The sequence below is a fragment of the Mandrillus leucophaeus genome, unplaced genomic scaffold, assembly GCF_000951045.1.
Source record: "Mandrillus leucophaeus isolate KB7577 unplaced genomic scaffold, Mleu.le_1.0 Scaffold432, whole genome shotgun sequence".
NCBI classification, from domain to species: domain Eukaryota; kingdom Metazoa; phylum Chordata; class Mammalia; order Primates; family Cercopithecidae; genus Mandrillus; species Mandrillus leucophaeus.
This window is the reverse complement of record NW_012104610.1, coordinates 918,696-929,887: the sequence shown is the minus strand read 5'-3', so window position 1 is coordinate 929,887 and position 11,192 is coordinate 918,696. Positions and strand designations below refer to the sequence as shown.

General features: G+C 45.3%; 2 protein-coding genes across 7 annotated transcripts in view; both read left to right on the top strand.

Annotated features, from left to right (window-relative positions):
- Positions 1 to 816: 816 nt before the first annotated feature.
- LOC105549235 (heterogeneous nuclear ribonucleoprotein A1-like) lies at positions 817 to 2,161 on the top strand. Its single transcript, XM_011993669.1, has one exon. The coding sequence runs from the start codon at positions 867 to 869 to the stop codon at positions 1,827 to 1,829; it is 963 nt and encodes a 320-aa protein (XP_011849059.1). The 5' UTR covers positions 817 to 866; the 3' UTR covers positions 1,830 to 2,161.
- Positions 2,162 to 5,402: 3,241 nt separating this feature from the next.
- Positions 5,403 to 11,192, top strand: part of FOLR2 (folate receptor 2 (fetal)) — a 6,961-nt gene continuing 1,171 nt past the window's right edge. The window contains exons 1-5 of one of the 6 annotated variants that reach the window (XM_011993668.1): positions 5,420 to 5,558; positions 7,211 to 7,384; positions 9,509 to 9,697; positions 9,818 to 9,953; positions 10,175 to 10,576. In XM_011993668.1, coding sequence (XP_011849058.1) covers positions 5,532 to 5,558; positions 7,211 to 7,384; positions 9,509 to 9,697; positions 9,818 to 9,953; positions 10,175 to 10,404 — 756 coding nt within the window. In that variant the 5' untranslated portion in view covers positions 5,420 to 5,531 and the 3' untranslated portion in view covers positions 10,405 to 10,576. Of the gene's footprint in view, positions 5,559 to 7,210; positions 7,385 to 9,508; positions 9,698 to 9,817; positions 9,954 to 10,111; positions 10,577 to 11,192 lie in introns of those variants that run through there. The other 5 variants (XM_011993664.1, XM_011993663.1, XM_011993667.1 and 2 more) reach the window with 5 other exon arrangements.

Genomic DNA, 11,192 nt, shown 5'->3' with positions numbered 1-11,192 from the left:
TAGAAGAGAACTCAACCCAAAACCCAATGAAGAGCATCTCTGAAAAAAACACATAATATCGTATTCAATGGTGAAAGGTTTTCACCCTAAGATCAGGAATAAGAAAGGGATATGTACTCTTACCGTGTCTATTTAACATTGTACTGAAGGTTGTAGCTAGGGCTATTATTCAAGAAGAAAGAAATAAAAAGTATCCAAATTGGAAAGCAAGAAGTGAAACTATTTTTATTCATAGATGATATGATATTGTACACAGAAAATTCTGAGGAATTCATAAAAACCATATCACTACCACTAAATGAATTCAACAAGTTTCAGGACACCAGATGAAAATACAAAAATCGCCGGGCGCGGTGGCTCAAGCCTGTAATCCCAGCACTTTGGGAGGCCGAGACGGGCGGATCACGAGGTCGGGAGATCGAGACCATCCTGGCTAACACAGTGAAACCCCGTCTCTACTAAAAAATACAAAAACCTAGCCGGGCGAGGTGGCGGGCGCCTGTAGTCCCAGCTACTTGGGAGGCTGAGGCAGGAGAATGGGGTGAACCCAGGAGGCGGAGCTTGCAGCGAGCTGAGATCCGGCCACTGCACTCCAGCCTGGGCAAGAGAGCCAGACTCTGCCTCGAAAAAAAAAAAAAGAAAATACAAAAATCAATTGTATTTTTATACACCAGCAGTGAACAATTATGAAAATGGATTTAAGAATATGATTCCATTCATAATAGTATAAAAAGAATAAAATATGTGGGAATAAGTTTAACAAAAGTAAAAGTTACAAGTAATAGACTTGTAACTATAAAACATTGTTGACTGCCTGTGGACGCTGCCGAAGAAGCATCGTGAAAGTCTCTCTTCTCCCTGCCATCATGTCTAAGTCAGAGTCTCCCAAAGAACCCGAACAGCTGAGGAAGCTCTTCATTCGAGGGATGAGCTTTGAAACAACTGATGAGAGCCTGAGGAGCCATTTTGAGCAATGGGGAACACTCACGGACTGTGTGGTAATGAGAGATCCATTCACCAAGCGTTCCAGGGGCTTTGGGTTTGTCACATATGCCACTGTGGAGGAGGTGGATGCAGCTATAAATGCAAGGCCACACAAGGTGGACGGAAGAGTTGTGGAACCAAAGAGAGCTGTCTCAAGAGAAGATTCTCAAAGACCAGGTGCCCACTTCACTGTGAAAAAGACATTTGTTGGCAGCATTAAAGAAGACACGGAAGAACATCACCTAAGAGATTATTTTGACCAGTATGGGAAAATTGAAGTGATTGAAATCATGACTGACCGAGGCAGTGGCAAGAAAAGGGGCTTTGCCTTTGTAACCTTTGACGACCATGACTCCGTGGATAAGACTGTCATTCAGAAATACCATACTGTGAATGGCCACAACTGTGAAGTTAGGAAAGCCCTGTCAAAGCAAGAGATGGCTCGTGCTTCATCCAGCCAAAGAGGTCGAAATGGTTCTGGAAACTTTGGTGGTGGTCGTGGAGGTGGTTTCGGTGGGAATGACAACTTCAGTCGTGGAGGAAACTTCAGTGGTCGTGGTGGCTTTGGTGGCAGCCATGGTGGTGGTGGATATGGTGGCAGTGGGGATGGCTATAATGGATTTGGTAATGATGGAAGCAATTTTGGAGGTGGTGGAAGCTATAATGATTTTGGCAATTGCAACAATCAGTCTTCAAATTTTGGACCCATGAAGGGAGGAAATTTTGGAGGCAGAAGCTCTGGCCCCTATGGCGGTGGAGGCCAATACTTTGCAAAACCACAAAACCAAGTTGGCTATGGCAGTTCCAGCAGCAGCAGTAGCTATGGCAGTGGCAGAAGATTTTAATTAGGAAACAAAGCTTAGCAGGAGAGGAGAGCCAGAGAAGTGACAGGGAAGCTACAGGTTACAACAGATTTGTGAACTCAGCCAAGCACAGTGGTGGCAGGGCCTAGCTGCTACAAAGAAGACATGTTTTACACAAATACTCATGTGTATGGGCAAAAAACTTGAGGACTGTATTTGTGACTAATTGTATAACAGGTTATTTTAGTTTCTGTTCTGTGGAAAGTGTAAAGCATTTCAACAAAGGATTTTAATGTAGATTTTTGTTTTTTGCACCGATGCTGTTGATTGCTAAATGTAATAGTCTGATCGTGACACTGAATAAATGTCTTTTTAAAAAAAATTGTTGAAAGACATTAAAAACCTAAATACATAGAAACAAATATCGTGTTCATCAGTCAGAATACCTAATATTGTTAACATGGCAATACTCCCCCAAACTGATCTACAGATTCAACTCAAGACCTGTCAAAAATCCCAGCTGTCTTTTTTGTAGAAATTGACAACCTGGGCCGGGCGCGGTGGCTCAAGCCTGTAATCCCAGCACTTTGGGAGGCCGAGACGGGCGGATCACGAGGCCAGGAGATGGAGACCATCCTGGCTAACACGGTGAAACCCCGTCTCTACTAAAAAATACAAAAAAACTAGCCAGGCTAGGTGGTTGGTACCTGTAGTCCCAGCCACTCGAGAGGCTGAAGCAGGAGAATGACGGGAATGCAGGAGGCGGAGCTTGCAGTGAGCTGAGATCTCGCCACTGCACTCCAACCTGGGCGACAGAGTGAGAGGCCGTCTCAAAAACAAACAAAAAAAATAAATTGACAACCTGATTCTAAAATTCATATGGACATGAAAGAGATCCAAAATAGCCAAAGCAATCTTGAAAAAGAAAAAAATTGAAGAAATAACACTATTCACTTTCACAACTTGCTACAAATCTACAATAATCAAGACAGCATGGTAGTGGCATAAGGAGAGACATACATCAGTGGAATCGAACTGAGAGTCCAGGTTTTTGACAAGGGTATTAAAACATGGGGAAAAGAATAGTCTTCAACAAATGGTGCTGGGACACAACTGGATATTCATATGCAAACAACAACAAAAAAAAAGTTGGACCTTTATCCTACAGCTTTACACAGGTGTAATACATTTGTATAAACACATTTTTATACAATATTAAAAGCAACTCAAAATAGATCCACAACTTAAATAAACATAAAAGCAAAAATGATGAAAGCCTTTGAAGAAAGCCTAGGCAAAGAGTTTCACGACATTGAATTAGACAATGAGTTATTGAATATGACACCAATAGCACAGGAAACAAAAATAAAAATAGGTAACTGGACTACATCAAAATTAAAAACTTCTCTCCATCAAAGGATAATCAACAGGCAACATACAGAATGGGAGAAAATATTTGCAAATCATATATCTGATAAAGGGTGAATCCAGAATACGTAAAAGAGTACTACAACTCAACAAAAAGAAAACCCACTTTTAAAAATAGGCAAAGGGCCGGGCACGGTGGCTCAAGCCTGTAATCCCAGCACTTTGGGAGGCCGAGACGGGCGGATCTCGAGGTCAGGAGATCGAGACCAGCCTGGCTAACACGGTGAAACCCCGTCTCTACTAAAAATACAAAAAACTAGCCGGGCGAGGTGGCGGGCGCCTGTAGTCCCAGTTATTTGGGAGGCTGAGGCAGGAGAATGGCGTAAACCTGGGAGGCAGAGCTTGTAGTGAGCTGAGATCCGGCCACTGCACTCCAGCCTGGGTGACAGAGCGAGACTCTGTCTCAAAAAAAAATAAATAAATAAAAATAGGCAAAGGACTTGAATAGACATTTCTCCAAAGAAAATATACAAATGGCTAACAAGCATGGGAAAAGATGCTCAATATCACTAATCATTAGAGAAATGTAAATCAAAGTCATAATGAGATATCACCTCACACTCAATATAATGGCTACTATAAACCCAAAACTCCCAAAACAGAAAATAAGTGTTGGTGAGGATGTGGAGAAATTGGAACCTTTGTGCACTGCTGATGGAAATGTAAAATGGTGTGGCCACTATGGAAAACAGCGAGGCAGCTGTTCAAAAATTAAATATAGAATTACTATATAATCCAGCAATTTCACTTCTGAATATGTACCAAAAAGAATTGAAAGAAAGGTCTTAAAGACATATTTAGATGCCCATTTTCATAGCAGTATTCTTCATGATAGCCAAGAAGTGGAAGCAACCCAAAGGTCAATTGATAGATGAATAAATAAAGAAAATGTGGTACATACATATAATGAAATATTACCCAGCCTTAAAAAGGAATTAAATTCTGATACGCCTCACAACATGGACAAATCTTAGGGACATTATACTTAGAGAAATAAGCCGGTCACAAAAAGACAAATATTGGGTGATTCCACTTAGACAAGGAACTTACTTATAGTACAGTAGTCCACATCACAGAGACAGAAAGTAGAATGGTGGTTGGCAGGGGCTGGGGAAAGGGAAAATGGGGAATTGTTTAATGAATATAGAGTCTCAGTTTTGCAGGATGAAAAAGTTTCCAAGATTGATTGCAAACAGTATGAATATATTTAATATTGCTGAACTGTACCGTTAGAAATGGTTAAGATGGCACATTGTATGTCATGTGTGTTTTTACCACAGTTTTAAAAAGGCCATCGAAAATTGCTTAATTATGTTTTCAGAAATGCCAGATGGTAATATATTGCTGTTTAACAGATTTGAGACAATTTTAATTTTTCTGTAACCCTTGACTTCTATACCTCAACTTCTTCTTTTTTTTTTTTTTAATTTGAGATGAAGTCTCACTCTGTCACCCAGGCCGCAGTGCAGTGGTATGATCTCAGCTCACTGCAACCTCTGCCTCCAGGGTTCAAACAATTCTTGTGCCTCAGCCTCCCAAGTAGCTGGGATTACAGGCACACGCACAGCACCATGCCCCACTAATTTTTGTATTTTTAGTAGAGACAGGGTTTTACCATGTTGGCCAGGGTGGTCTTGAACTTCTGACCTCAAGCGATCTGCCCGCCTCAGCCCCCCAAAGTGCTGGGATTACTGATGTGAGCCACTGTGCCTGGCCTATACCTCAGCTTCTACCTATGTCCACCTAGCTGCCCATAAATTAACCCGATAGCTGTCACTTAAGCCTATTCAGTATGTGCCAGGTTTTTCCCTATACAATTCTGAACAATTTTCTAGTGAGCAAACTGAAGCACAGTAAGGTCCAGTGACTTTTCCCAAGGTTGTGCAAGAGATGGAGCTCTCACTGGGTCCCATTGGCCTGACCTGGGTTCGTCTCCACCAGACCTTATCTCCATCGAGCTGGCCTTATCCTAAGAACCACTTGGAGTACCTACAAAATCCAGATGCCCCCTGGTGATGAGCAATTCTCTAGATTTTGATGAAAGTTGAATGTGTGAATGCTGGAATGAGTAAATTAACCAGTAAGGAGATGAATGCAAAGAGGAATGACTAAATGGACAGACTTAGGGAGCCTAGAAGGGGGTGGGGCCTGGAAGGGAAGGAAGAGAGGAAGGAGAATAGCTAAGTCGGGAGATTTCACTCTGTGCTTACCAGAGTGCATTGTCTACCCTGTACTGAAGACAGAAGCTGTGGGGACAGCCTAGGGGCCTGGATCTATTACCCACTTAGAGAGAGGCCAACTCAGACACAGCCGTGTATGCTCCCAGCAGCAATGGAGGTTCAGGTAAGATGCCCAAAGGAGGGAAGGTTGACAAGGGCAGTGGAGAGACTTGGAGGGTTTGTGCAGAGGGGAGGAATACACCTTTCTTTCTGTATTGTATTGTATTGTATTGTATTGTATTGTATTGTATTGTATTGTATTTTTTGAGGTGGAGTCTCACTCTGTCACCCAGGCTGGCATGCAGTGGTGTAATCTTGGCTCACTGCAACCTCTGCCTTCCAGGTTCAAGAGACTCTCCTGCCTAAGCCTCCCGAGTAGTGGGGTTTACAGGCACCTGCCACCATGCCTGGCTAATTTTTGTATTTTTAGTAGAGACGGGGTTTCGTCATGTTGGTCAGGCTAGTCTCGAACTCTTGACCTCGTGATCTGCCCGCCTCGGCCTCCCAAAGTGTTGGGATTACAGGCATGAGCCACCATGCCTGGCCACATCTTTCTTTAGTAAGATCACGCTGGCTTCTGTGGGGAAGGCAACTTGAAGGGGAAGAAATTGGAAGAGGGAAGACTTGACACTACATGTAGAGCCATGGGCAGTAAGTTTTTGGAGGGACCTTTACCATAGAGGGAGAGGAAGCAGTCTCCATTACCCACTCTGTAGTGACAGAGCCCAAAGGAATAGCTCTGTAATGGCTGGAGGTGGGGACAAGGGCAGCAATGAACAGAGGAGGTGAGGGCTGCTCCTGTTGTTGAGTGCCTTCCAGGATACCAAGTGCTGGTCGGGCTGCTCCAACATGGGAAACTTTCATGTTGTCTCTCAGATCTAAGGGGCTCTCTGCATTTTTAAAAAATTTATTTTTAATTTTTTAAACTTCTATCGTTTCACAGGTGATTTTGGTTACATAGATAAGTTCTTTAGTGGTGATTTCTGAGATTTTAGTGCACCCACCACCGGAGCAGCGTACACTGTACTCAATGTGTAGTCTTTTCCTCACCCCCTCCTCACCTTGCCCCACCCCCAGTCTATATCATTCTCATCTGCATTTGTGTTTTGAGAGGTAAAGTGAGGTCTGCTGCATTAGCCCAGAGACAGCTGAGGAGGCTGGAAAGGAAAATGGCTTTCAGAGAAAAGGGAAGGAAAAAATCTGAGGAAGCAAAACTACTTAAAAACACTGCTCTTTCCATTTCTGCATCATTTAACCAAACACCATCCTGTGGGTTCTGTCACTTGATCCTCATGCTGATCTGAGAACTCGGCAGAGCTGGGTCACTGCCTTCCCCAGGGCTAACCTGGTTTCTAAGCTGGCACAAGACCCCAGGTGATCCAGCATCTAACCACAGAGCCCTTGCTGGACAGACATTATGTGTCCCTGGCTCTGTTCAGGGAAGCAGGGCATAGGCCTGAAGAATTTAATTACTTGTCATAGATAAAGCCTAGAGAAAAGATGAGGGGGGCACAAAGTATCTCCTCCAAATTGGGAAGACGTCCCCAGGGTTCAACTCACTAATGCCAGTTCTCCTGAGCCCTTAAAGCCTGGGGGCGAGGGAGCCCTCCTGGTCAACCCTCTCTACCCTAGCCTCAGGGAGCTTCAGGGCCCCAGCATTGAAGGAACAGGGTCTGACCTCATTTGCCACTGTAGGGATGGGGAGACTGAGGCAGGAGGTGAATGGGCTCCCAGCCTGGAGCCCTTTCCCCTCAGGATTTGGTTTCCCTACCCTAGCTCCCCCTGCAGGGACAGAGAGACATGGCCTGGAAATGGATGCCACTTCTGCTGCTTCTGGTCTGGGTAGCCACCATGTGCAGTGCCCAGGACAGGAGTGATCTCCTCAATGTCTGTATGGATGCCAAGCACCACAAGACAAAGCCAGGTCCTGAGGACAAGCTGCATGACCAAGTATGGCTGGAGTGTGCCTCTACTAAGGACATGGATGGTTCTAACAGGGAGGAGAAAGTCAGGATGGTGGGAGAGGGATTGAGGGGTCAGATACTTCCACACCCTGAATTTTTGCTGTGGGAGAAGATGAAGGTGGAGTAGGAAGAGTAGAGAGGTGATTTTAGGGGGGCCCTCCCCAGAAGTGGATACCATGTTGGCAACGATATTGAGTCGTCATTCGATGGGCACCTGCCAATTGTCATGTGTTTTTTGTATAAAATTTCATATTCCCAGGGGTTCTTTGATGTAGGTAGATGATATTCTCCACATTACACAAGTAAGTGAAAATGAGGCTCACAAAAGCACATAGGCCCACAAAGGAGCTGGACAGGAATGGCCCCTGTGGAGGGGTAGGAATATGACTGGGTTAGGCTCCTCCTTTGGTGGGCGACAGACTAGGGAAGCTCTGGCTTTTCCCACCCTCACTAAGTGCCAGTTCCATGGAGTGCCAAGGGAGAAGAGGAGGAGGCCCTTCTGGCTGTAATTTGAGGCACAGGGGCTAGACATTCACACAGTCTATATACATGTATGCCAGTGGATTGCAACCCTATTAGATTCAATGTCTCCCTTTTATGATAGATTTTTTTTAGATTATTTTTTCTATCCTGCAATGAAATTCAAAGAACCTATTTATATGCATAATTTTTGCAAATATCAACATAATGCTCTGTAATATAAAGGAGAAACACACAGAAAGTAACTTGTAATAAAATAATACGTATTTCAATATGTCAGTTCTCTGGTATGACTACATTAGAAGGCATTAGGAAATAGCACATGCTTGCTTTTGTCATAAAATCATTATGAATGGGGAGCTACAAATGAAGATTGATACAGGTATATTCTATTGGTGACTTAAACATTCTAAGATACTATAATATAAGCAATGTTGCTGTTGATGTCATACTTTTCTAAAATAGTGAATAATTCTAGTAGAACAAAACACATAGTACAACCTTCTATTTCATGGTATTTGCAGTCCTGGAAAACCCAGTCTAGATTATAATCTTGTGAGAATATGATGTGCCTCTATGTAAGATAGAGATAGATTTAAAAAGTAGGGATTTTGCTTACTTTTTTTTTTTTTTTTTTTTGAGAAGGAGTCTCACTCTGTCACCCAGGCTGGAGTGCAATGGTGTGATCTCAGCTCACTGCAACCTCTGCCTCCAGGGTTCTAGTGATTCTCCTGCCTCAGCCTCCCAAGTAGCTGGGACTACAGGCACCCGCCGCCATGCCTGGCTAATTTTTTTGTATTTTTACCAGAGATGAAGTTTCACCATGTTGGCCAGGTTGGTCTCAAACTCCTGACCTCAGGAACCTGCCTCGGCCTCCCAAAGTGCTGGGATTACAGCCACGAGCCACCACGCCCAGCCTGGCTTTTGCTTACTTTTTCCAGCAAATATTTTCATGGGCCTACTATGTGTCTGGCACTGGCCTAGCCACTGGGGACACAGATCTTACTACATGCCAAGAAGAATAAATGTATTCAAACTCCATTACTGCATGGCTCACTCCCTCTCTTCCTTTGCTCAAAATGTCACCTATCAATGAGGCGTTTCCTAACCTATTTAAAATTTCAGCAATTCCACATTACCATTTCCTGCTCTAACTTTTCCCATATCATTTATCATATCCTGACATACTATATATACATATATATATTTAGTTTCTTACTGTCTGTCTCCTCTGACCAGAATGAAAATTCCATGAACACATATTTCTGTCTGATTTGTTCTCTTCTGTATTTCCAGCATCTATAAGCATGACTGGCATAAAGTAGGTGCTCAATAATTTTTAAATGAGTATGTGAAAGAACTTTTTATGAAGTGTTACGTGCCTCATAAATGATAGCTATTACTTTCAAGACAGGGTTTCCCTGGGCTCCCACAGTCCCCTGATCACATGGTTGTAATTGTGTTTCCTCCAAGAAAGGGGTTCCTGGAGGCCTAGGACGGGGGGTCCATCACAGTCAGTGTTCCCAGGGCAACCTGCTTAGGGCAGAGGAGTAAGAACCAAATGGGGGAGAGACAGGAGGTGGCAGGAGGAGGAGGGTATGGCACTTAGTCCTGTGTCTTCCCCACCCAGTGCAGTCCCTGGAAGAAGAATGCCTGCTGCACGGCCAACACCAGCCAGGAGCTGCACAAGGACACCTCTCGCCTCTACAACTTTAACTGGGACCACTGTGGTAAGATGGAGCCCGCCTGCAAGCGCCACTTTATCCAGGACACCTGTCTCTATGAGTGCTCACCCAACCTGGGGCCCTGGATCCGGCAGGTAGCGTGTCTCCCCCCCCCGACCCACCCCAGCAGACTGCCATCCCCCTCCATCACTTCAAGGTGATGGCTGCCAGCAGCCCTGGCTGAGTGGAGCCCTGCCTCCCCACTTCCCAACCAGGTGAATCAGAGCTGGCGCAAAGAACGCTTCCTGGATGTGCCCTTATGCAAAGAGGACTGTCAGCGCTGGTGGGAGGATTGTCACACCTCCCACACCTGCAAGAGTAACTGGCACAGAGGATGGGACTGGACCTCAGGTGAGGGCGATTGAGGTGGGGTTAGGAAAAAGGAGATTGAGGTGGGGTTTGGAAGATCCTCCAGGATTTGGGGTGGGGTGAAGTTTTCTGGGGGTGGCAAGAAGTGAGCTTTGGGCCCAGGGGCTGAATGTCGGTGTCCACCATGTCTCTCCCTGAAGGAGTTAACAAGTGCCCAGCTGGGGCCCCCTGCCGCACCTTTGAGTCCTACTTCCCCACTCCAGTCGCCCTTTGTGAGGGCCTCTGGAGTCACTCATACAAGGTCAGCAACTACAGCCGAGGGAGCGGCTGCTGCATCCAGATGTGGTTTGACTCAGCCCAGGGCAACCCCAATGAGGAAGTGGCGAGGTTCTATGCTGCAGTCATGCATGTAAATGCTGGCGAGATGCTTCATGGGATTGGGGGTCTCCTGCTCAGCCTGGCCCTGATGCTGCAACTCTGGCTCCTTGGCTGAGTTCAGTTCTCCCAGACTACCTGCCCTCAGCTTGGATAACCAGGCTGGGCTCAGCTCAGCTCCCACAAAAGACAGCGTCCTAAGCATGCTTCTATAAGTCACCTAACCCTCTGTCACCCGGTCAGTCACTGCTTCATGGTGGGGCCAACAGTCATTGCTAATAAACAGACTGACACATCTATGTCTGTGGAATTATTTTGGTTGTGAGTTTGTAGGGGGGCGGGTGGGAGACAGATTCTATGGCTTCTGGATTCCTTCAAATTAGAGCAACTAGACTTGTGTTTGAATCCCAGCTCTGCTACTTACTTTGTGAAAATGAAACACTTTGCTTCACTGCTCTAAACCTTTATTTCCTCCCAGATATAAAGAGGATAATAGTCCTGCCCTCAGGCTTGTGAAATATAGAGGAGCTGTTGCCTAGAAAGCCCATGAGCCCGGTGTCTGCACATTAATAGTCTTCAGGGATCCTGTTGCTCCTGTTGCCCCAAGTGGGAGCCAGGTCCTAAGCTGTTTTGTGTTGGTCTCCAAACAGCCTCCTGGTCCTCCAGCCCTTGTCTGCCTGGCTCTGTGCTCGGCTCTAACAGAAAAGCTGGGAATGGGAGTCCAGGAAAGCCTCCGGATTGCCAGTGGGATGAAAAAAATGTGATGCACATTGAAGGAGCAGAGTTGGGGCTTGGGACTCTCAGAGGAAGAACAGAGCCAATTGGAGAGGGCGGTCTAGGGGGTTCCTGGAGTGGAATATTCAACAGCCTGGAACTGGTCCAGCGCTTTGGTGTCCTTGAGGTGTG